The sequence below is a fragment of the Vidua chalybeata genome, chromosome 2 (assembly GCF_026979565.1).
Source record: "Vidua chalybeata isolate OUT-0048 chromosome 2, bVidCha1 merged haplotype, whole genome shotgun sequence".
NCBI lineage: Eukaryota > Metazoa > Chordata > Aves > Passeriformes > Viduidae > Vidua > Vidua chalybeata.
Genome location: NC_071531.1, coordinates 64,766,890 through 64,790,977, shown reverse-complemented (window position 1 = coordinate 64,790,977; position 24,088 = coordinate 64,766,890). Strand labels below are relative to the sequence as shown.

Below are 24,088 nucleotides of genomic sequence, written 5' to 3'. Positions count from 1 at the left end.
ATGGAGCAGGGACAAGGACTGGCATTTCTTTGTTGCTGTACTGTGGGATGTGAGTTTATGACATGATGATATCAAGGGCAATGAGGGTACTCTGGGATGTGTATTCAGTGCTGCTCTCCTGCCCTTACTTCAGCACTACCTTTGGAAGTCCATTAATAACTGTACCCAATCTGTGGGGGGAACAAGGGAAGGATGATTTTCTCCCCTTTCCCCACCTTTTCCTCCTTCAGGCCTGTTACAACAGCTTTTGAAAATTTTCAATTCCCTTTGGATGGTAAGGAAAGCATGTTCTTGTTGCTATGTCTGCTATGTCTCAGTGCAGTCCACACTGTGTTTAGAGTCATGTTTGGAGGCAGAACAGAGATTTCCAAGAAGGCCATTCAGACACCTGTCCCGAGGGGGAATGGTCATGAGTGGCATGGAATGTGTGAGAAAATTGGCTGATTTTTTTGAGAAATTCTCTGCTTCAGTGGTTTGGGATTTCACCCCTGAACAGGAAGTTCAGGAAGCTGAACAGCATCAGGACTCTGATAAAGTGACAGAATATTTGCAAGGAGAATGCTGTGTCAACTCCAGAGGACAGTGGACAGCATGCTCAGGGGAGGAGGAGGAAACAGAGCAAAAGGCACTATGGCCACGCCAACTGCAGCTGAACCAGGGGAACAGCCCGTGCTGGGGGCAGGTCACCCCTGCATGCAAGAAGGAATCCAAGACAAAATCAGTTCAGTTAGTGAGGGATGGTGAAGCAGGGCCCTCAGAACAGGAGGAGGAGGCAGGGCCAGAGAAAATCACCTGGTCCATGTCCCCAGGTGAGCTGTAAGATGTGTGAAAAGGTTCCAGCTGCCAGTTAGGTGAGCCCCTGGTGACCTGGCTATTCCAGTGCTGGGATATCCTGGCCCACAATATGGAAGGGGATGGTAGTGAAGCCAAGCAACTGGGATCCTTGTCCTGGGATGTGAACACTGACAAGGGCATCGGGAAGAGGACAAAAACTCTCAGATTCTGAAGGCAACTCCTGTCAAGTATGAGGGAAAGACATTCTCTCAAGGATGATCGAGTAGTGCATTGAGGCATGTGGAACACCATGGTACAAGGTACCCAGTATCTTGGAGAGAATTAGTGGTGCTGGAGATAATCTATAAGGATTCAAATGATGAGCAATCCCCTGTAAATCCAGATGAAGTCCAGTGTACACAAACTCTGTTTGTTCTGACAGAGCATGCCAGTGTCATATGACAGGTCACTGCCAGTGCTGTCATGGAAAGAAGAACAAAGAATAGTTATCAAACTTCTTTATCAAATTCCAGCTATATGAAATATTTTTTCTGACCCCCCCCCCTTCCCCAGGCCTGTGCCCTTGTTCATGGGAAGACTGTCCAAGGACCTGCAGCAATTTAAAGAGGACTATCAGTGATTAAAGTATCCCACACCCCAGCGCTAGAGCCTGGAGTCTCTGCTATTGGAAGCAGGAACCTTCTTGCTTGAGAGAGTAACCTGTGGTTTTACCTGCATGACTATGGAGAGCACATAAAGAAGTGGGATGGAAAACCCACCTGGCAGCACAGGTATGAATGCCTTTCCCATTTCCTGTGGGCAAGTCCTCAGACACAAGAGGAGGGCTGATATTACTTCTGATCCTCTTGAAGGATTCCAGTTCATGTTTACAAGACGTGAGCAGTGAGTACCATGATGAGAACTAAAGAGGCCCTGTCTCCTGCCAGGTGAAGGAAAGGGACAATCTGATCTATTGGACTGTGTGGATCCTATTATATCCAATGGCCTGGTACTGGATATAAGGCTTTAATTGATGCTGGTGCACAAGGTACCCTGATGCCATCAAGATATGAGGGGCAGAATCCATCTGGGGATTTCTGGGGTGACAGGGGGATCCCAACAGTGACTGTGCTGGAAGCTGAGTGAGCCCGACTGTGAACAAATGGCAGAATCACGCCATTGTGACTGGCCCAGAGGCCCAGGACATCCTGGGCATAAATTGCCTCAGGAGAAGGTATTTCAGGGACCCAGAAGGACATAATTGGGCTTTTGGGATAGCTGCTGTGGACACAGGAAATCAAACAGCTACAGCTCACACAGAAAAAAGTACCAGTAAAGAAGGAACTGCTGGACTGCCCCTTCTCCTCATTGCCTATCAGTGCACCACAAACACTGGGGCCATGCACTCTTCTTGCCAGCTGTATGTAGGTCTCATACTCCTACAGTCTGGTGAGTCCATATGCCAATTTGAAATCTCCAAAAACCCTCAGAGTAAGGTCCTAGAACAAAAAGAAAGAGCTGGGCATCACCTTCCATTTTCAGCCTTCGCACACCCTGGTACTATTCAGTTTCCTTCTCTATGTACCTTCCCATTCCTTCTCTCTTACAGACCCAAGATCCCAAACAGTTTAATAACTGCTCCCACACTAACAGGGTCCAAACAAAAGGCTTGTGGTGTCTTTTACCTTCCCCGTTGCAGTTGCTCAGCTCCATATGATGGCGGCAGCGTAGTTGCAAAAGAGGTAAATGTCCTGATCCTCCAGAAGCAATGAAGTGTGCACATCCCAAGTTGAAATTGTCAGTACTGGCAAAAAGCAATGTGCCAGGGCAGAAAAGTTTGTCTGGCCTTCAGATTCCATTTGCAATCCTTAATTCATATCACACTCTAGCAGCATTCACTCCCTCTTACGCCTGGTAAACTGCTGTTCCATGGGAAGGAAAACCTGGAGATACAGTGTTTTAAACTGCTGATCATAGGTTGCCCACTGGAGGTGAAGGCCAGCAACAGCTTTCTAGCCTGGCATCTGTTGTGTTGGAGCAATCCTTGGACACATTCCATTTTTGAGCTTAATCTGAAATTTCCAAAGTGGGGTCCAGGAACTGAGTGACAGTACCATTCCTTAGGAAATACAGAACATAATGCCAGTGTTGCTGCTGCAGATCACAAGCTTCCAAAGGAAGGTAAAGGACAGCAAGAACTTTCTGTTCTAAAATGTTTTTTGTGCAAGCAACCGTTGGATGTATTCAAAATTGCAGGAGATATCCTGAAAGGGAACAACAGTTCTTTTACATGGGAAGGAAAGCACCTAGACCACATGTTTCACTAGGAGAAAATAACTTACCCAGGGGAGGTAAAGACCAGCAACACTTCTTCCCTTTGCAGCTTGGATCCATTTGTCAGAGCTAATGTCCTGAATGTGAATCACATCACCTTTCCTTGGAAATATAATAGCTCATCCTGCAGATGATTGTCTGCCCAATGAAGGTAAAGACCTTTCTGTCCTGGCACCTTTCTCTCTTAAATCAATCCTAGACAAATTCAGTATTGGAGTGGTAGGCAAATTTTGGCTGTAAGCTCCTGAAAAAGGATGACTGTGCTTTTATCTGGGAAGGAAAGCACTATCCCGGTGTGGCAGCTGCAGATGAGAGGCTGCCTCACAGAGGTAAAGGCCAGCAACCCCTTTCTGTTCTGGAAACTCTTGTGTAGGATCATTCCTTGGATGTATTCAGTTGAGCAGTGATATGATATCTAAATTCATAGAAGGAAGAGAGAAAGGGGGTGAAACAGCCTTCTCAGGAAAGGAGAGAAGAAGAGCACCTTGCCCCAGCATTTTTGTATAGATGGTAGGCTGCCCAGGCAAGGTAAACAGCAACAAAACCTTTCTTGGAACTTTTTTTTTTTTTTTTTTTTTTTTTTTTTTTTTTTTTTGTGAGAGTAATCCTGTGCTCTATTCAGTTTTGAATATTGAATTTAAATTTTGCACATGCCCTCCAAAAAGTGAATGGTAGTATCTTTCCTTGTGAAGGAAAGCATGTAGCCCCAGTGGCGGTTGAAGTCACCACCAGGCTGCTCAGGAGACCTAAAAGCCAGTAACAGTTTGTTCTCATGGGGCCTCCTGTATAGCTTCAATTTTGGAACCTATTAAGATTTGAAGGTTGTATTTCAATTTTGGATGTGGGCTCCAGAAAGTGGATGAGACTGCCTTTCCTTGGGCAGAAAAGCCATAATATTTTTGGAGCAGATCACAGTCTGCCAAGGAGAGAGATGGACCAGTATCAGCTTTGTGTTCTGGCATCTTTTGTTTGGGAGCAATCCCTGGATGTCTTTAATGATGGTGCTCAGATTGAAATTTTGGAGGAGGTATACTGCAATTTATGGCAGCACCATTCAACTTTGCAAGGAAAGCACTTAGTCCCCATGGTGGTGGTGCAGATGAGAGACTGCCCAGGAGAGGTAAAGGCCAGCACAAGCTTTCTGTCCTGTCACCTTTTGTTTGGGCTCAAAGCCCAGACTGATTCTTTTTTGGAGGTGGTAACCAAATAGGGGATGTTGTCATCTGAAGACTATGAGAGTAAATAATTTATTTTGATGTATCTGGTTTGCTATCCTTGATCTTGCAGAACAAAGACAAATTCCTACCAACACTGGGACTACTGTGCATTCCTTCCCAAAGAAAAGTAGTGACATCCTATTTCAGAATCCCACCTCTGGAATTTGCAGCTGAGCTCCAAAATTGAATATGTTCAAGATTTGCCCCCACACAGAAGGTTCCAGGACAGAAAGATGTTGCTGGCTTTTACCTCCATCAAGCAGACAATCACCTAGAGCACCCTAACTGTCAAGACAAGCTTTCCTTCCCCAAGAAAGGTACCTCCTTCAGGAGCCCACTTACCTGGTTCTGCATACTACCTGCAGAATTATGGAATACATCCTGAATTGCTCTCATACAAAATGTGCCAGGACAGAAAACCCTTCCTAGCCTTTATATCTCATGAACAGCCTATCATCTGCATTGCCAACACTGAGAGTATGTGCCTTCCTTCCCAAGGAAAGCTACTGCCATACTTCTTCAGAAGCCCCTCTCCTAACTTTGGATACCAGCTCCAAAACTGAATAAACTGGTGATTGCTCCCATAGGAAAAGTGGTAGAAGAGAAACCTATTGTTGGCTGTTATACTCCCAGGGCACCTCACATTTCCAACACTGAAAATGGGATCAGGCTCTGTCCTTTCTATGGATAGGTATAGTCATTATTTTTCAGAAGACCTGCTCCGAAAATTGGAGCCATCCTGAATTCATTCAATCCTGAATACATTCAGGGACTGATCTCACACAAAAGCATCCAGGACAGAAAGTTGTTGCTGGCTTTTACCACCTCTAGACAGCCTTTCATCTGAATCATCAACACTTTCACTATGTGCATTACTTACTGAGGAAAGGTGGTGTCATCCTCTTTTATGAGCCCAACACTGAAATATGAAGCTGAGCTCCAAAACTGAACACGTCCAAAGATTGCTCCCACACAAAGGTTTCCAAGAAAGTAAAATATTCCTAGCTGTTAACTCCCTGGCATCTTATCTGCACCGCTAATAATGGGGCTAGGTGCTTTCCTTCCTAAGGAAAGGTAGTTTGATCTTTCAGGAGCCCACTCCAGAATCTTGAGACCACCTCCAAAATATGTCTGGAGATGGCTCCCACACAAAAAGTGCCAAGAGAGAAAGTTGTTCCTGGCCAAGAATTTCCATAGGCACCCTACAAATCTGCACTACCAACACTGGAGATGGGTGTTTTCCTTCCCAAGGAGAGGTAATATAATGCTCCTTCGTGAGTTGACCTCTGAAATTTGGATATCACCCCCAAAACTGAATACTGGGGATTGCTCCCACAGGCACAATGCCAAGAGAGAGAGATGTTGCTGGCCTTAACCTCCCTTGGGCAACCAATCATCTCAATACCAATGCTGTGACAAGGCGCTTTCCTTCCCAAGGAAAGACACCATCATCCTCTCTCAGGAGCCCACCACGCATCATGGTATTCTCTCCCTCTCTTGCAATGACAGCATGTGTAAGAAAGTTTAATGGAGGAGACGAATTTGCCTTCTACAAACCTACAAACTCAGAACTGCATAGTACTACATGAAAACGTGAAGAGCTCACAAAGGGAGTCACACACATAGACAAAATCTTACTTTTTGAGGTAACACAGATGCTTTGCCTTTTAGGGCAGGGACAGCTCCCAGTTCTGTCCTTGATGCACTACTAGAGATGGATGGTGAGAGCTGGTTTGAACAGGCACATGCCCTCTGATGGCAACTCTAAGGGCATACAAGCCTCAATACTTACTTTACTTAAAAGTCTATTGCTCTGAATTTGCAGGTCTGGCTGCACTACATAATTCATGTCAGCCTAGGATGTAGCAGAAGGGAAACACCTAAAGGACAAAGCCTGCAAAAGAACATCCCCACACACAGTTCTGTTGTTGCCCATTAGTCTGAGATTTCCAACCATTTAAGAGTCCAAATTTCTGTGTAAGAATTTGAAGTCTTGTAAGTCCACCACAAAGCTGAAATAGTAGATTTTATAACTGAAAAGACCATGACAAATTCTGGTATTCTGTATAACACAAAGCACAGAATCTCAGTCCTTCATCCATTATTTTGATTTGCATGTAAAAGGCTTACTGTAATTCTTGTAGAGGGAGGAAAAAAAAGGACATAAAAGCACAGAAATTGTCAGTGTTTTTAAAGTTCTTATAAAAGCCTGTGAAACAATTCACAGGACAGATTTTCAACAAGAACAATGACAGGTCCATAGGCTTTTTGGGATAACATCTGGATAGATGCAGGTTAGCAAAGTTTCATGGTTTTATGGGTAAGCAGGACTGATTAACTTCAGAGACCAGAATAAGAGTCTGAAAATTATATGTACCTTTTCAGATTCCTAGATTCACACACCACATGTGAAAAATGGACCAGCCCAACAGACAGCTGTCAGTGATATTCCCCAAGCTCCCATGGTCTGTTATTAATCCAATCTGGGAATTCTGTGACTTTTATTGTCTTTTATCCCTGAACCTGTCCCCTGGTTTTTAACCTTTGACTTTGTTAAGAATAATAATTTCATAGAGTTGCTAGCTGATTATCCTGTATTCAAGTAAATGTTGTAAATATGGGTAGTTATAATTACAATGAGCAATTATGTAACAATACTAACCAACAGTGTTGTAACATCTGCATTTAAATTACCCTTACATGTTGATTCAATACATCGTTTTTCACTGCCACCTAAAAGTATCTGACAGGCCTGTTTAAGTGCAACCAGAATGAGGCTCCATCTGAAGGACTTCAGTAGATCCTGTATTTAAGCAAATCAAGTGTATTTTTAACAAGAGCCAAAGTAACAGAAATGAAAACTCAGAACCAATAGTGGCTGTTCACTGAAAATCCTTCTTATTTCGTAGATCATTGCCTGAAAAAGTCCCAAATGTTGCCAGGCTGACATGAAATGTATTATCTGATTTATTACCACTGGGCTGAGAAATAAAATTGCAATATGATTTAGAACTTTTGAGTCTCTCTCATCACCAAATACTTCTAAACAAAATCATGCCAGTCCACCTGAAAGGTTGAGTTACGGCCTTCAACAAGTTAATTAAGTTGAATATATACACATTCTGGGGTGCTATTTTGATTACTTAGTCTTGTTTCTTCCCAAATCTTTCACATCCATCTCCTCCTCTTTCACAGTAAATATGAAATAGTAGATTATAAAAAACTAGGAAACCTTGTTAAAGTATCATACTGAATTCTTACTAGACTATTAACATACCAAGAAAGACTTAAACGTTATTTCTCAAGTTAAGAAGGTATTCTTACTTGTATTGCTATATTATTCTCACTCATTACTTATTTGTTAACCATTTTTAGGGTTTTTATTTTAAATTCTGCCTATCTTGGCTCTGTCGTTCATATGAAACAGCAGGTCTTCAACATGGCAAATCAAATTTAATCTTCAGTATGTTGAGAAGAATATTAATGTATTTAAGAATATTCAATTAAAAAAGAAAATCAATAGAACAAAATACACACTACTGAGAAAATATCGTAATTTAGTAGATACCCAGCTTTGGTACAATTACCTCCCTGGATTATTAGATTTCAGCTTTGTCTGAAGAATCCTAAGCTAGTGGTTTGTGCCTATTAAATTTATAAACTATATAGAGACTACTTTGCTACCATTTTCAGAACTGTTTGAGCAGTACTACATAAATGGAGACTTTCAGAGCAGAAAACTTACACAAAATAGAAAAGCCTTTGTAGAAAGGATAGTGGTTTTTATTGTAGACTTAGAAAATACTGAATTATGAAAAATACAAAATCAACTGTTGTAATTATCTGTTTATTTTACAATCTTTATGCCATCATACCCTTATGGCTTTAAGATAGTCTATTCAAAGTATTTTAAAACGTGCTTTAACGAAGTATTTTACAATTTCAAAACTGAGTATTTCTTTACCGGAAGAGAAAAAATAAAACCAAACTCCAAAAACATTTTCCTGAGAATTCTGTATCATAAAAATGTAATTATTTCGTAATATTTGCAAGTTGATGATATAGGCTTATAGAAGTCAACATGCAACTTGTAGGTCTATGGTATTAAATAAATATTTTAAAAATTATTTAGATGCAGCTGGTCAGGCATAAAACTACCCTCAAACTTCATCAAGTTCATATCAGGTTTAAAAACATGATGCTACTTTTATCATAGGTCAATGACTGCCATGATTCCTGCCCTGGAATCCCTCCACCATCATCTACATGGAATTCAGGCTGTGGCTGATCCCCAGACTGCAGCAGTGGAGCACAACTCTTTAGGGATATTCCAGTCTCACACTTGGTTATCACTGATCTTGTTTTCCAACATCTACAGCCAAGTGTGTCAGGGCTTTGGGCCACTGGATAAGCTCCCAGCCAGCCATTCCCTACAAAGATGCTCCACCTCATTATAATAAGGACTTACCCCAAGGAATTCTATTTTCAAATATGTGCACTATTAGGACAGTGTTTTAATGCCATTGTCCATGTCATTTCAGAATATCACCAGCTTTAAAAGTGATTTGATTTAGGAACAGTAGAGGTTTGGGCCTTGAATTTTGTTTTTGATTGTTTCTTGTTGGTTTGCGTTTTAAATAAAATGGAGACATAAGAGCAAAATGCTTCCCAGGGTGGCAGTGTGGGAGGTAGACAGGATTAAATTAACCATGAATCTACAGAAACTGAAGAAAAAGCCCAGAGAGCTTCATAAAGTAATACATATACAAGATCATCATATCACAATGACAGTAATTTAAAAGCATTTCAATCTAGTTATCATGATGTCTGCTGTGTAGTATTTATTTCTGAATTTCAATTACTGCAAGCACTATGATTTATATAAGCTATGCACCATTAGCATATTTTTTCCCTTAAAAAAGTAATGATATATTATGAAAATCCAAGGATTCACTAGAGATTTCAATCAACTTTCAGTCCCATAGGTGAGGTAGTGTAGTCATTTGTGTTACGTGCTGGTTATTAGAAGTCCTGTTGAAATCTGTTAATTTTAAATTTTTGTTTTAAATAGGTGGCTTACTGTATTTCTTAATGCTATGTTACCTATGGATGGTGGGGAGAGGAAAAAAAAAAAAGAGCCTTGCCAAGAACAAGTTTTGCCTTGCTGCAAGGTAAAACTGAAAAGCAGTATTTACAAGGGCCTTTGCTTAGTTGCTGCCTACTGTACATCACACAAAGACACAAAAAGCTAATTCACATTCTGAGGTAGGAAATGAAGAATTCCACTGGCTTGTACAAGATTCTTCATGTTTTGTAAACCAGCAAACCTAAAGTTTTCTGTGGTGAGGTTCAATACTTAGTTCTGGTGTGAGAATAGCATCTAAATAACAAAGCATCATTGGTATACAATATGCATCCACTGCTATGTAAAAATCTAGAAAATAGGGATTATTTTTGGTAGCTGAATTTCTCCTTCACAAAATAATATAGGAAATATCTCCAGCTCATTTCTTCAATAAACTTTTTATATATCTATGCTAATAGCACAAGCCATTGAAAATATACTACAGGTTTAGCCACAAAGTATCCTGAAGATTGATTCTGAAATAGAACTTTACTGGTCCCAGTGATCAGAGAACAAATAATTGTAACTTACTTTAGGCTGTTAGGCACTGAAAGAAAAAATGTGGCGCCTAAATACCTTAAAAAAATACCTTTGATTCTAACTTGCCACAAACAAGCAGCAAGCTTGAAGGTGCTAGGACAGGAAGTCACAATACAGTAGTGAGTTTTAATAAACCTATGGGATTCAGATGCCAGAGGATCCAATGCACACTCAACCAAGAACTGCACCAGTTTCAGATGTCTGCCTTCCACAGTGTGTTGTTATTCCTCCCACTAAATTTAGAGAAGAGAGCAGTATATGGCAGCACTCTGCTGCTCCAGTTCTTCTAATTCTGTACTAGAGTGACAAGACAGAAGCATTTATTCAATAAAAGCCTACTACTAAGCAATTCTACTACTACTAGTAGTAGCCTACTACTTTAATTCAATAAAAGTCTTCCCTGGGATGGGGAGGGGAACAGCAGGAAGTAAGGAGCTATACTAGAGTGCACTTTTCAAAATCTCCTCATCCTGTCATGTAACTTAGCCCATCTACAAAATGAACATTTACAGAGCTATATATGCTTCTTAAGGTTTGTCTACCAGAAAAAAAGAAGTCTTATAAGAATTCCAGGTATAGAAGTCATTGTGCATAAACAGCTGTCAGGAGGCTTTCCTTAAAATGCAGAGTGGCATTAAGTACTGTGGCATAAATCAGAGTAGGCTGCTTTATACATGAACAAAACTCCCTCACAAATAAGCACCTGTGCATGGAATTTGTACTTTATAACAGCTTTCCTGAACTCTCCTTGGCATCACCACACAGAAAAATTACGTTCTGGAACTACACAGAGCAAACCCAAAGTAATAATGGTGACCACATAAGTAAAAATAGTGACCACATAATTGTCAATATAGTTTCAAAAGATTAAACTTTTATCTTCTTTCTCACTTAGTAAATTACTTTCCAATAATGCTCAATCCCACTTCTAGTTGCAAAGTTGAGAGGCTGGCAATGAGAAGGAGAGATTCACTCATCTGTAGTGCATTTGTCAGTCATTTGCTGGCAGAAGTCTGTGATGCCACTGCTCTGTCCACACGGCTCCACGAGTGACGTTTGCTCCAATGTTCTGGCAGAAACTGGATGCAGTTCTTGTACTTGATTGTACGTGGCCTCGCACATGCTTTTGACACACTGATAACAGGAACTCTTCTCAGCTGTAGGTGTGACACCAGAAAGACCATTTGCCGATTCTACAGATGCTGGTATCACAAGCTCACTATCAGATGGAGCTGTTTGTTCTCTTTTCGGGAACAAAAATGAGAGTGGACAATCTGAAGAAGAATATTTTGCAAGTATTTGTATTTGCTCTTGACTCAAGGCTGCTTCCTTACACACCTGCTGGCAAAGTCCAGTCAGATTCTGCTTTGTCTCACCCAGAGTTGATAAAATGTGGTTTCTTTCCTTCAGCAAATTCTCCTTCTCATTTTGCTGCAAAAAGAAAAACTGTATTTTAGTCTACATTTTAGGATAAACACTATGGTTTAAGCTCCTATCAAAGCTAAAACAAGACTTTAAATACTCTGATTTGCTGAAACAGAACTAATTTGGCATTAAGAAAGTAAGCAGCAACACAATCAAACACATATCAAAAGGCCAATCCTAACCTCTGGAAGCATCATCAGGTAAGGTATTTGATGTGGTTTTTCAGATATGCAGCTTTTTCCAAACTCATGCTGGCAGACAAAGGAGTAATTTGCAGTTATTGAACAAATGAAACATAGCTGCACGTACTGTAAATATTCCTGAAACACTAGTTCTACAAGGTAGCACAAGCCATTTCCAATGAGCCAACAAAACATTAAGCAGTCTTCACAGAGACTGTATCTTAAAACTGAAATGCTGAAAATCAAACATGACATTTTAATTATCGGTACGATTCCACTACGTGAAAGTAACTTCCATTCTCAAGAAGTGCCAAATCCACTACAGGACAAACAATGGAGTTAAGTATAGTTCCTAAATTAGATAGAAAATTTAAGAAAGGTAAAGAACATGTGGTGAACAACTAACAACCTAGAGATAATGTAGCAGGATTGTCCAAGCACATGGCAACAGAGAGGATCGCAACTCACTAATAACTATCAAGTAGAAAAAAGTAGCCTGTATGAAATCAAGCTTTTATTTGGCTTCAATGTTATGAATTTTTCTTAGGCTTCTGATAGACCTGGCTAAAGATGAAAAGACACTGATAACTGAGAAGTCTAATCATGGAAACAAGCAACTTTTTGAATAAAGAAAAATGAGGAAATGGCAAAGGACAGGGAACAACCAAGACCATCATAAAGAAGTTGAACAAAAAGGACAAAGAACCAAAATACAAACATGTAGCAACACATACATTTAAAATTCTGTAATTAATTAATTAAAAGAAGATAAGAGTTTTGAAGACACACAAGGCTTTAAATAGTTTTCAAGTTTTAGTCATAGAGATTATGTGTTACAGCTACTGTTATGTCAATTCACTCTTGGAAAGTTTTATTAGTTTCATTCCTCCTCACATCCCCTTTTGCAGACAAACCTCATACTTCCACCTCTACAACTTCTTTTTGAAAGAATTAAGTTTAGGCCGCATTTGGCTAGAGGAACAGTTGTTGCCAGTTCTTTTTGTCTAAAATTAGAAGAAAGAGGACTTGGCGAATAAATTTCTATTTGTCAGCATACTGGGAGCAGCTGTTAATCATAAGATATGCCACACTGGAAAGGAGCCATCAGGGTCACTGAGTCCAACTCCTGGGCCTGCACAGGATACCTCAAGAGTCACACCCTGTGCCTGAGAACTTTGTCCAAATGCTTCTTGAGCTCTGTCAGGCTTGGTGCTGTGACTGCTGCCCTTGGGAGTCTGTTCCAACGTCTAACCACCCTATGGGGGGGAAGAGGCTTTTCCTAATACCCAACCTAAACCTTCCATGACTCGGCTTTATGCTGTTTCCTTGAATCCTGTCACTGGTCACAAATAGATTGGCACCTGCCCCTCCTGAGGATGTTGAAGACCTCAATGAGGTCTCCTTTTCTCCAGGTTGAACAGACTAAATGACCACAGTCACCCCTCATAAGATTTCCCCCCTTCAGACCCTTCCCCATCCTCATGACTCTTCTTTGGGTGCTCTCCAATGGCTTAACACCATTTTTTAAACCATGGTGCCCAAAACTGCACACAGCACTCAAGGTGAAGCTGCCCCAGTGCAGAGCAAAGCGAGACAATGCCCCCTCTTGTCTGGCTGGCAATGCTGTGCCTGATGCCCCCCAGGACATGGATGTCCCTCTTGGCTGTCAGGGCACTGCTGACTCATGTTCAACTGGCCATGGTCCAGGAACCCCAGGTCCCTTTCTACAGCTGGTCTCCAGCCTCTCATTCTCCAGTCCATACACACAGCCAGGTTTGCCCTGTCCCAGAGCAGAATCTGGCACTTGCCCTCGTTAAACTTCACACGGTTGGTGATTGTCCAAGTCTCCAACAGGTCCAGGTCTCTCTGCCCTTGAGGGAGTTGACAACTCCTCCCAGTTTAGTGTCAATGGCAAACTTACAGTGTGTTCCATTGAGTCCTATGTCCAGATTGCTAATGAAGATCATGAGGAGCACAGGGCTCAGGATGGAGCCCTGCAGAACCCCACTGGGGACCAGTGCCAACCTGATGCTGCCCCAGTCACTGCCACCATTTGTTCCTGACCCATGACCCAATTGCTCTCCCCCACATGATGCGTATCCAGCTGGGGGCTGGACATTTTGTTCAGAGGGATCCTGGGAGAGCCTGTCAAAAGCTTTGGTGAAGTCCAAGAGGATTACATTTACTGGCTTTCCTAGATCAGCTGGGTGGGTTACCCTGTCATACAAGGAAATCAGTTTTGACAAGCAGGACTTTCCCCTCATGGAGCCGTGCTGGCTGTGACTGATGCCTCCATTGTCCTCCAGGTGTTTTTCAGTACTGATCAGAATAATCTTTCCCATTCTGTTAGGCAGATCACCTAATACCTTTTGGGTATGTAGAGACACTCAGCTGTGTATTACGGACTGATGAAATTATCTGGACTGCTATTTAAAACAAACACAAACAGTCAGAAATTGTTATTCCAGCATAAATTCCTTACCCCCTTTCTGAAGCTGTTGACAGGTTAATACATTTAAATACTATTGTTTTATTTTATCAGCATTATACTAATACTACAAAAATATGTCAGTTCTGAGGTCATAATAAACTGAGAGCTCTTTTGAATCTCCTGGTAAAGAATGTCCTTAGTTCACTCACTTCACCCTGCTCTAATATATATAACATGATCACAATTACATTCTTCTTGGAGCACTGACACATCGTCCTCCTCAGCTACAGAATCTTCAGTGAAGTAGTGCTTCTTGAGACCAGTTGTCCTCTACTCTGCTCTCCCTCGCAAGTACCCTCATTTTTAAAGTTTCAAAGTGAAAAATCAAAGGATGGGTCAGGTTGGAAGGGACCACAGTGGGTCATCTGGTCTGACCTCCCTGCTCAGGCAGGGTCATCCCATTGTACAGGATAAAGTACAAGGAATGTGAATATACACAGGGTCTCTTGAAGAGCTGTTTCTCAAAAGTCAGCATCTCCTAAAGTAGCCCTTGCATATTCTCAAATACAGAACATCAGTGACCAACAATAACACCCAGATTCACCTGAAAGGTCAATAAGCAAAGGCCGTATGGGGAGGTAAAAAAAAGACTTTATCAGTACAGAAGATCAAAAGACATGATCAAAGGTAACTCTCCCAGATAACAGATTCAGCACTGAACAGTATTTTTCTTCAATATAAGTAGAACTTAACATAAGATTTCCAAGTCTACAGAATCACTTTGGAGGGGAGGTACCTCAGCAGGTCTGTAGTCTAACCTGCTGCTCAAAACAAAGTCAGAGATCAGGTAAGATCAGACTGCTCAGGGCTTTGCTCACTCATGCCATAAAACCCTCAAAGACAGCACATGCACAGCCTTTCAGGGTGAAATGCTCCACTGCCTGCCTGTCCCCACTGGAAGAAAAAACTTTCCTTGCATTCAGATGAAATCCCCCTTGTAATTTAAGGCCACATCTCTTGTTCTCTTGCTGTCAAGTACTCCTCCAGGAAGCTGAAGATCTTCCAATACCAAAGGCTGTGTAACCTCAAGGACTGCCCCACAGATATGGGCAGGTAGCCATTAGGTCTCCCCAACCCTTTTCCAGGTAGAAGCCCCATTTTTTCAGTCTCTCACCACAGAAGTACCTCACCCAGTGGCCTTCACCCAATCTTCCTCCTATCTAACAACGTGCTTCTGGAACTGGGAGGGGTGAAAACCCAGCAAACAATTCAGTGTTACACGTGCCAAGATAGGTTACAACCACTGCCCTCCAACAATGGGCTGCACTTCTGTTATCGTAGCCCAGGACACTGATGGCCTTTATTTTAGTCTGGACATGTTGCTGATCCATGCTCAGCCTGCTGTCTTGCCCAGGCCCCAAGGTGCTTGTCAGCAAAGATACTTGCCAGCTGTCAGTCTCCAGCCTCTAGTCAGGCAGGGGACATTCTGTTCCAAATATAGGACTTTTCCAAGAAACACACCACAAGCATCTTCTGAGAGACAAAAAAAAACTGAAACAGCACCAAATAGAAACTAATACAAGACAACATGATGCACATACTGAAAACCAGGAGGAGGAATTCCATGAAAAAGTATTTCCTAACTGGTAGCACAGAGTATTATCTCTTTGTCAAGAGTTGTCAAACCATAGCTACACCATTCTATTCCCTCTCAAAGCCACATTACAGGTGATACCATGAGAAGATCGAAGTCTAGAAGGTCCAAGACACGACTGACCCAGAGAACAGTCACAAGGCAGGAGCCATCATGCATGAAGCAATCTGGATGTACCACATATAGCCCTTCCACGACATCTCTTTTCTTCCACCCCCCTGGAAATCATGCCTAGACTGATCTTGATGTTTCTGTATTTGTGTACAACTTATACAAATTTGATGATCTGTGGCTGTCAGGCATGGTCAACAGCTCCAAAAAGAGTCTTTTCAGGAATTTCTGAAGAAATTTATCAGCACACTTGAAAAAAAATATGCAACTGGAACATGTTTGTGTCTACAGGATGATTCATATAACTCAGACCTCACCTTACACTTCTCAGGACTCAACACTTATTATCTAGGCCTTGCACAGTGTTACCTGTCAAACAGCAGACATTCAGTCTGTTCCAGCACAGGTCCACAGAAATAAGGATATTATGTTATAATTATTAATCTCAAACAACCACATGTCTAATCTTGCAGATCAACCTTTAATTCCCTGCCCAAGTATTGCAAAATATTGACAGAGTTACATAACAGAAATGACAACATGATGACAAAACCAGGCAAAAAGTTCTGAAATGTCAGAAATAGAAATACAGCTTCTCTCTTCAGTAAGGATATTATTAGTACAATCACCTGATTACCCTCCTTCACAGAGCACCTTCTTCAATCTCCTCATTGCAGAAGTAGGAGTAGATGCAGTGAAAGATGATGATCACAAGAAAATAAGTTTCCAGTCCATGGCACTTGGTTCTAATTTTACTTTCCTTTTCACTTTGAAGTCAAAAAAGATGCAATATGACTGCTATGTTCCAGCTGATGCAGATACCAAATTCAGGTACACCAAGCCTAAAATGCTCCATGAAGAAGAATGAGAGTACACTAGTCCTAAACAACTGAACTATTTAGAGCACATGGTTATGACCAACTATGAAACTGAGATGAGAGTCAAACAAAGACTTGTTTTTCTGAAAAGCCACTCAATTATCTTATTGCCATTGCTATTTTTACATAATCTTAACCTCAGATTGCCTACATTTCTCTTAAGTTACATATTTATCTTTTTATTACCTTCTTAAGGAGGAGAAAATATATTAACAGATGGCTGCTGAGAAATCTGGATGCATCAGTTCCTCAGCTACAATCTTGATGCATCTGCTAAAAAGGCAAGCAACTTCCCAAGTTCTTCTGTATCTTCCGCCTTTCTACAAGGGTCTCATTTTTAACATTCAAGACTCAGGAAACAGTTTGCCAGCCCATGTTGATATGTTCCAAGAACAGTACTTACACAACTAACAATTGCGTAACTGCAAACTTGATCATGAGCAATACTGTGAGCTGAAAAACAAAATCTCAAAGCAAGAAAGGGGAAGAGGGAAAAAGCAGTGTAGGATAACAGTCTGGGAATCATTCAGTACAATTAAATTCAAAGCTTATGGGTTTCAGAAACATTGTTCAACAATATGTTGTGATGCATGTTTTATTTGAATGGAAACAAGTCCACAGAAGGAAAGATGCATATACTTTACAGCAAGGCTCAAAAAATCTAGAACTGCTATCAAGGAGTTACACAAGATTGATAAAGGTTTTTAAGCTTGAGTGGAAAAAGTAGTAAATCACTGCTCTCAAGTTACTGCCAGATAGCTAGTCAATATGTTTAGAGAAAGACATGACAACAGAAATGAATATTTATACATACCAGTTTTTCAATTTCAGATTCAAGATTTTGTATACAGTCAAGTTTTCTCTTGCGACATCGCTGCGCTGCAATTCTGTTTTTACTTCGTCTTCGGATATCATGAATGCAGTCCAATTGTTCAGGAGTTAATTTATGCATTTTCAGAAATGACTGGAAGTCATTTCTGGAAAGGGAGATAATCCTTTGTGCATTAAACGGCAGTTTTACCTAGAATGTGAGATACAGTTGTAAATCCAAGATGGAACTGATATACACTAACACCAACAACTCAAGTTTCCATTTTAAGCATTCTTTACCACACAACTCATCTTTATTCCTAGATCTCAGAGACAAGAGCAAACTAACATAACCATCAGATGATGGCATAAAATCTAGGGGATTCAACTACAGGAGTTCAAGCACAGGTGCAATAGAGTATTTGCACATTTACACTAGAGCCTTACAAGCATATTCAGAGGAGGCAGAAAGCTACTTCTGTGTACATCAAATATGCAGGCGAAACACTCTAAGAAGATGAGTTACAGTTTGGTGAGGTATAAAACAGGTGTCAAGACTCACTATTATAGTCTAATGTTTTCCCAAAGCTGCTATTAAGACTGCGTCCTGCATACATTTTTATACCTATGCTTTTTTTTTTCTGCAGGAAAAAAATCATCTGAAACAGGGTATTTCCTTAAAATACAGAAGTTACAATATTTGTCTTTTATTTCTTAGTGTTGGAGAAGACAGAGGACCAGGCTATTGCTACTGTTGTATACCTGAGCTACAAAAGCATTTGAGATCACAAAGTGTTGATTAATACTGAAAAACCTATTTACCTTTAGAAAACAATCACCATGTTTTTGAGTATCCAACTAAGGACATTTTATTTTAATCCTTACATTTGAGTTTAGTAAGTAGGAGAATATGTTACTTTGCTGTGGTCAAAGATCTGATTTTACTTTAAAAAGAACACAGAGAAGTCTTTTCTCTGATTGGCCACTACTGGTGACAAACAGGCAAAAAATAATAAAAAAAAAAAACAGAGTACTGTCCTCAGCAATGATACCACCTTCTCTGTCACATAAAGGTGAGGAATGTATTTAATCAATTCTGGCCTTTTGTTTAGCATTCCAGTTTTTTTGTATTGATGGCAGGTTCCACTTATGTTCAGTCTCAGTAAGGCCCTGCATCTTGAAAGACAAAAATCGTAGTGCTTTAAGAACAACTGAATTTTTGTAACATTGAATGATCCATCATGCAGAGTTACACTGCAATTCTATGAATCCAAGAACTGAGATGGAAATTGTTCCAGGTATATCACTTAGTGTTAGAGAAGGTGATATTATTAAAGTCTTAAATACACAGCTACTGAAACCAGCTTAAAAGCTTAATTTTCACTTCACATTAAATCTGACGTATCATTTCTCTCCCACCTTCACCCACGGTTCAGAATAAAATCAAGAAAACCGCTAAGTTTCTATTAAACAAATGTTTCAAGTTTCTATTAAACAAAGGTTCCAAGTTTCTATTAAACAAAGGTTCCAAGTTCCTATTAAACAAAGGTTCCAAGAAGTTTAGAGTTTTCTTAAACTCTAAATTGAAGCAGATAAAAGAAAAAAAAAATCTAAGAATGAACCTTCATGCCTTAAGGCTCACAACCTTTTCTGGCATTTGTTCCAGAAAAAATCTTAAAAGATCTAATATGTAAGCATCTAACACTTCAGTATCTGACCAAAAATAGTTTCATACTTTTATTCAGTCTCCCTGAATTAACAGTGACCTTCCATATAAAACTCTGAGTGGCTATTTAAAGTTTCAGTTCCAGACTTTTAAAAACAAGCAGGCACAGAAAAAACCCCAAAACAACAAAACATGGAAAACTCAGATTTTTGAGTATGGCCTTAAAAGACTGGGAAGCAAAGGATACGTCAGGATATTCTTACCTCACATTCTTGTTCTCTTGCTGAACACGATTCACTGTCTCCCTCAGTGTCAGTCTCCGAATCCTCTCCCAAACTTATCACATAGTTATAGGGACACTGTTCTTGTTGCTGTCCCTGAACATAATCTCCACTGTTTATTTCAGAGCTGTTTGAGCATCCTTCAGTGCTAAGGTTGCTTATAAAGGGGCAGTTGACGGAATTCAGTGTTGTAAAAGTTTGCTGAGAGCAAGGTTCAGGGCTTTCACTGATCCTGATCCCCAGCCACGGACACTCTGATTTTTTCCCCGAATATGCAGGCTCCAAGTACTCTTTAGAAACTGCAGGTGGTAAATGTATTTGACAGGCATCTGTGCTGTGAATATCACTCCAGAACCCCTGTGCTAGCTGTTCTGCTATCTCTCTCTCCACACTGCTTCGATCTCCAGCTGAGGTGATGTTAGCGGCTTCCCTAATGCACAAATCCACCTTTGAAGATGGGTTACCTTGACTTTCAGTTTTGTCATTTCCAGCTCCAGTACTTGACACAGTTTTTTCAGCTAAGACTGTGTTGTTCTGCATACTACTGAAATTCAAGTTACCATATTGCTCACAACTATGTAAAATAGACATAGAATTGAGTCCATGAGGTGCAGCAGAGTTTTGGGAGGAAGCAGCAAGATTCATTTTCTCCACAGGACATGACACATTCCGAGTTACAGAATCTCTCTTTGACTCTTCTTTTTTCTGAATGCCTTCTTCCATTTCTGTCTGAGTCTCTTCACAGTTTGAGATCACCTGCATAGGCACACACTCCTGAACTTTTTGTATCCCATCATTATCAGGTATTTCCTTCTCAAGAGAAGTTGCAAATGGTGATACCTGAACGTCTTTAGTACTGGAATTGGACTCTGAAGTATTAACTTTGTCATTTCCAAAGGCTTTCTGGAATTTTCTATATTTTGGGCATTGGGAAGATAAGCTGGAAGCACTACCCCTTTCTAGATGTACAGGATCACAGTTTTGATTGGCATTATTTTGGAGAACAGGCAATGATTTAGCATTTTCTTCATCTTTACAGGGCTTTGTGTCAGGAATTTGACTATATTCCTTTTCTAGAAGTGCTTCTACTTCATAATTTATTTCTAGGTCTCCATCATCCACATTGCCAGTTTTAGGGTTTGCTTTCTGACAACGCTGTGTGCAACACTTCTTCCTAGGACATTCCTGCTGATCCAATTTAAAGTCCAAAAATCTGAATTTAAGAAACTGAAAGCAGGACTCTTCAATGTTGCGTACACCCAAAAATTCTGCACATTTGCAAACTTCAGACACATTGTCTTTATTTAAAACAAGTTTTGCCGTATATGCAAACTGAAGCAAAGGACTAAATCCTTTAAGTGTTACCTATTACAAAAACAAGTGAGAAAAACATTAGTATGGTCAATTTGGGTTTAAGCAGAGAAACACAAATTCACCTGTCTTGCCAGCAGGACAGAGCACAGGACAAAAGCAGCAGACTTGTTCTGTTGTGAAAACATGGTCAAACTCATTCTGAAACAATTCTTCTGATACAATTTTATCATGCACATTTTTGACAGTTTTCTTTCTATGATCTGTCTCTTAATAAAATGTTCTGGCAATGCAGTACTAAAAGTGGAGAATATTGCTGTATGCTGAAAATCAGTAACTAGATTCCAACCTCACAAAGATTATTTCGAAGCAAGTTGTATACTAATTACTCTACAGTATGCTGCTGGTATTTAATTGTAGTTTTGAAGAGCAATTACTGTCAATCACTTAGTCTTATGCACCATTGATACAAAAAAAGTTTGAAGAAATGCAGTTTGACCACATGTGATTATTTACTACTACAGCCACCTGCTCCTTTCTTCCTCCCATAGATTTGAAGAAAGGCACTCAAAAACTGCACACCAAAAAGAATTTGCAGTTTAAAGCCCCTTTAGAGCAAGTGGTTTTAATTGAACATTTATGTCTTCACAACAGTTGCCTATCAAGGAACCCAGAGATAAACAAAAACTGTATCATTAGAAACTGATCTGCAAGATCTTCTACACATGAAAAAATGTCTAAGGAATCAAGTAGAAAGCCACAAACAGATTACCAACTACATGACACTTCCTTTAGCCTTATCTCTACAAATGAAGAATAAAGCAGTATGTCCACTATTCATACTCAAACTCAAGTCCATACTCTGCTCCCTGCCTCTACTGAAATGACCAGTATTTTATGCTAAATAAAGCACTATATCAATGCATTAACTACACTGAATCCTTCTGCCAGCAAAAATAATGAGTCATTCATGCAATTCAATTTAAGAATCAGTTGAGGGTTTGTTTACTTTGGTTTTTTTATAGTTGTTTGGTGTGTTCTTTTTAAAGAACACAACACATGAAGGGAAGTTGATGAGATCTGCAAAGAGCCCAGTCCTTTAAAACTGTCTGTGAACTCTTATGACCTTCCTAAAGAATTCTTAAAATACCATTTGAAATATGCTCTGGAAATTACCACCACATTAATTCATCCTTTATAATGGGGGGAAGTAGAATGTAAAAGACAGCTTATCCATAAGCTGTCAACATCTCTCCCAACTTAGTGTAGTCAACAAAACATTAAAGTGGCTTTAAAAGTAATTAGCATCCATAAATGAAACTGAAATTCATAAATGAAAATGAAAGAAAAAAAATACAATGGTATTTTAAAACTGTACCTTCTTTCTATTTAAAGGAGTAACACTGCAAAAACTGCAATGATCAAGAGGGAAAAAACACTCTACTCCTTTCACTTTCTCTTACATATTTCTAGCTAGCTATACTCAAACAAGAAAAAATTGTAGAAAGACTCTTAGTGTAACTGACTTAGAAAAGCAACTCTTGCAGTAGTCATTTATTTAATTTTCATTTGGGATGAAAGCCAAAGAATAAAAACACTGGCAAAAAACCAAGAGACCCCAAACCAAGGTGACAGCAGTTAGTCTTTACAATATAATATATATGAAGTACTTGAATTCAAAAATTATTTTTGGTATCCAAGATTGTGGGCTGGTGTCTTTCAGTTCTTAAATCCCCTACTCTAAATCATCAGTTAAACCCCAGCCTACCATAAAAGAGAATTGAACAAAGCAGATTAGAAGCACTGCCAGGTAAAATGCAGAAGGGAGTGACACTCACCTCTTCCGGTAAAGTGATGATAAGATCAGTGTCCAACTGGCCCACAATTCTTGAAAGGAAGTAACTGCTGCAAGCTGCAAGCACAGCTCTGTGAGCCCGAAATCGCTGATCTTCCACTAAAATTGTAACATCGCAAAGGATATCTTGCTTTCGCTGATCATCAAGGCTGAGGAGTACATTGGTACTGTGCACTGAAGATTCATAGGCAAACACCACACCACACTTGTTCTCACTTAGAGACATTCTGTATCACAGGTGGTGGTGCGAGGCTCAGTGGAAAGCATGCTTCTGTGCTTCAGACCTGGGGGAGCAAAGAAACAAGTTGTACCCCTGAAAGTCATGTCCAACAGGAGCCTATCGGTACTGAAACACCAGCATGTTAAACGTGCACTGTCCTGGTCTAATTCTTCTTCAAATTAGTACTTCAAATAAATACATGCTTGTGACCATTTAAAAGACCCAAACCTTGATATGTACATCTTAATACAGCTTTTATAGTCTCATAGACCAAAAAATGGACTTCAGCAATAACGAACACTTCTTTCTTAGCCAAGTGATTCAGAGATATAAACTTACTGTAACACCTAGAAATTATCTAAGCTTTCACTCTTAGTAATTCGTATATTCTAACTCAAAAACTATGAAAATGTAAAAAGAAATAAAACAAATGCATTAAACTAAAATTCACCAAAATACTATGTAAGCTTCTTCTGTTTATTGATTCACCTAATGCAGACTAAAATATGTGTTCTTTCTTCTTTCAAAAGTATTTTGTCAGCTAAACCAATCAGGCATTGGTAAAGTACCCTGATTTTCTAGTATGTTGGTGTTTTGTTCTTAAATTTGAATTCTCTGCCTTAACACAAACTTTTTCCCCCTTTTCTTTCATGACTACTTGATTTGTCATACAAGTTTGCTTTCATTATGATTCAGATCACCAGGCAATGGAATACTGTCTCTTTTCTGATAAAGTTCTCAAATAACAGTATTCATTGGATAATAAACAACAGTTAAAGTTATACAATATTTAAAACTTTGAAATATATAACTCATATGTAACGGTTCTGAAGATTCTTAAATTTGCAGACAAATAGAAGGGCTAGGGAGAAGGCAGTTCTGCTTGAGAGTGCAAAGTTTGAAAGTATTTCCAAATCTGATCTTTACACTGTATTTCACTTTCAATTGAGCCCTTCTTCCAATTAAAAGAAAAAATATTATTAAGAAGTGTCCTTGCTCGATCAAGAAACCACTTAAGTCAGATTTGGAACTATCCTTTAAAGAAAATATGGTACTACTAGGTCACATTATACCTTAACAAACCAAGCATTCAGATTACACTTGACCCCAGAGTTCCTGTAATTGAGCACAGCTGTGGAGACTCACTTCAGCTGCCATGGACTACCTCATCATTCTATTGCTCAACAGAGGTTGTTACCATCTGCCAGCTCCCAACAATAATAAAACTGTAGCCAGTGCAAATCCTCAGGTTTCAGGTGTGGGGAAACTTTCAC

The 24,088-nt window shown here is 39.9% G+C and overlaps 1 protein-coding gene across 9 annotated transcripts in view; it reads right to left on the bottom strand.

Annotated features, from left to right (window-relative positions):
• Nucleotides 1-8,092: 8,092 nt before the first annotated feature.
• BACH1 (BTB domain and CNC homolog 1) overlaps nucleotides 8,093-24,088 on the bottom strand; it is a 32,838-nt gene continuing 16,842 nt past the window's right edge. For 5 of the 9 annotated variants that reach the window (XM_053935866.1, XM_053935869.1, XM_053935865.1 and 2 more), the window contains 4 exons: nucleotides 22,578-22,878; nucleotides 19,411-20,793; nucleotides 17,486-17,692; nucleotides 8,093-11,421 (listed from right to left, as the gene is read on the bottom strand). In XM_053935866.1, coding sequence (XP_053791841.1) covers nucleotides 10,960-11,421; nucleotides 17,486-17,692; nucleotides 19,411-20,793; nucleotides 22,578-22,820 — 2,295 coding nt within the window. In that variant the 5' untranslated portion in view covers nucleotides 22,821-22,878 and the 3' untranslated portion in view covers nucleotides 8,093-10,959. The other 4 variants (XR_008429450.1, XR_008429451.1, XM_053935872.1 and 1 more) reach the window with 4 other exon arrangements.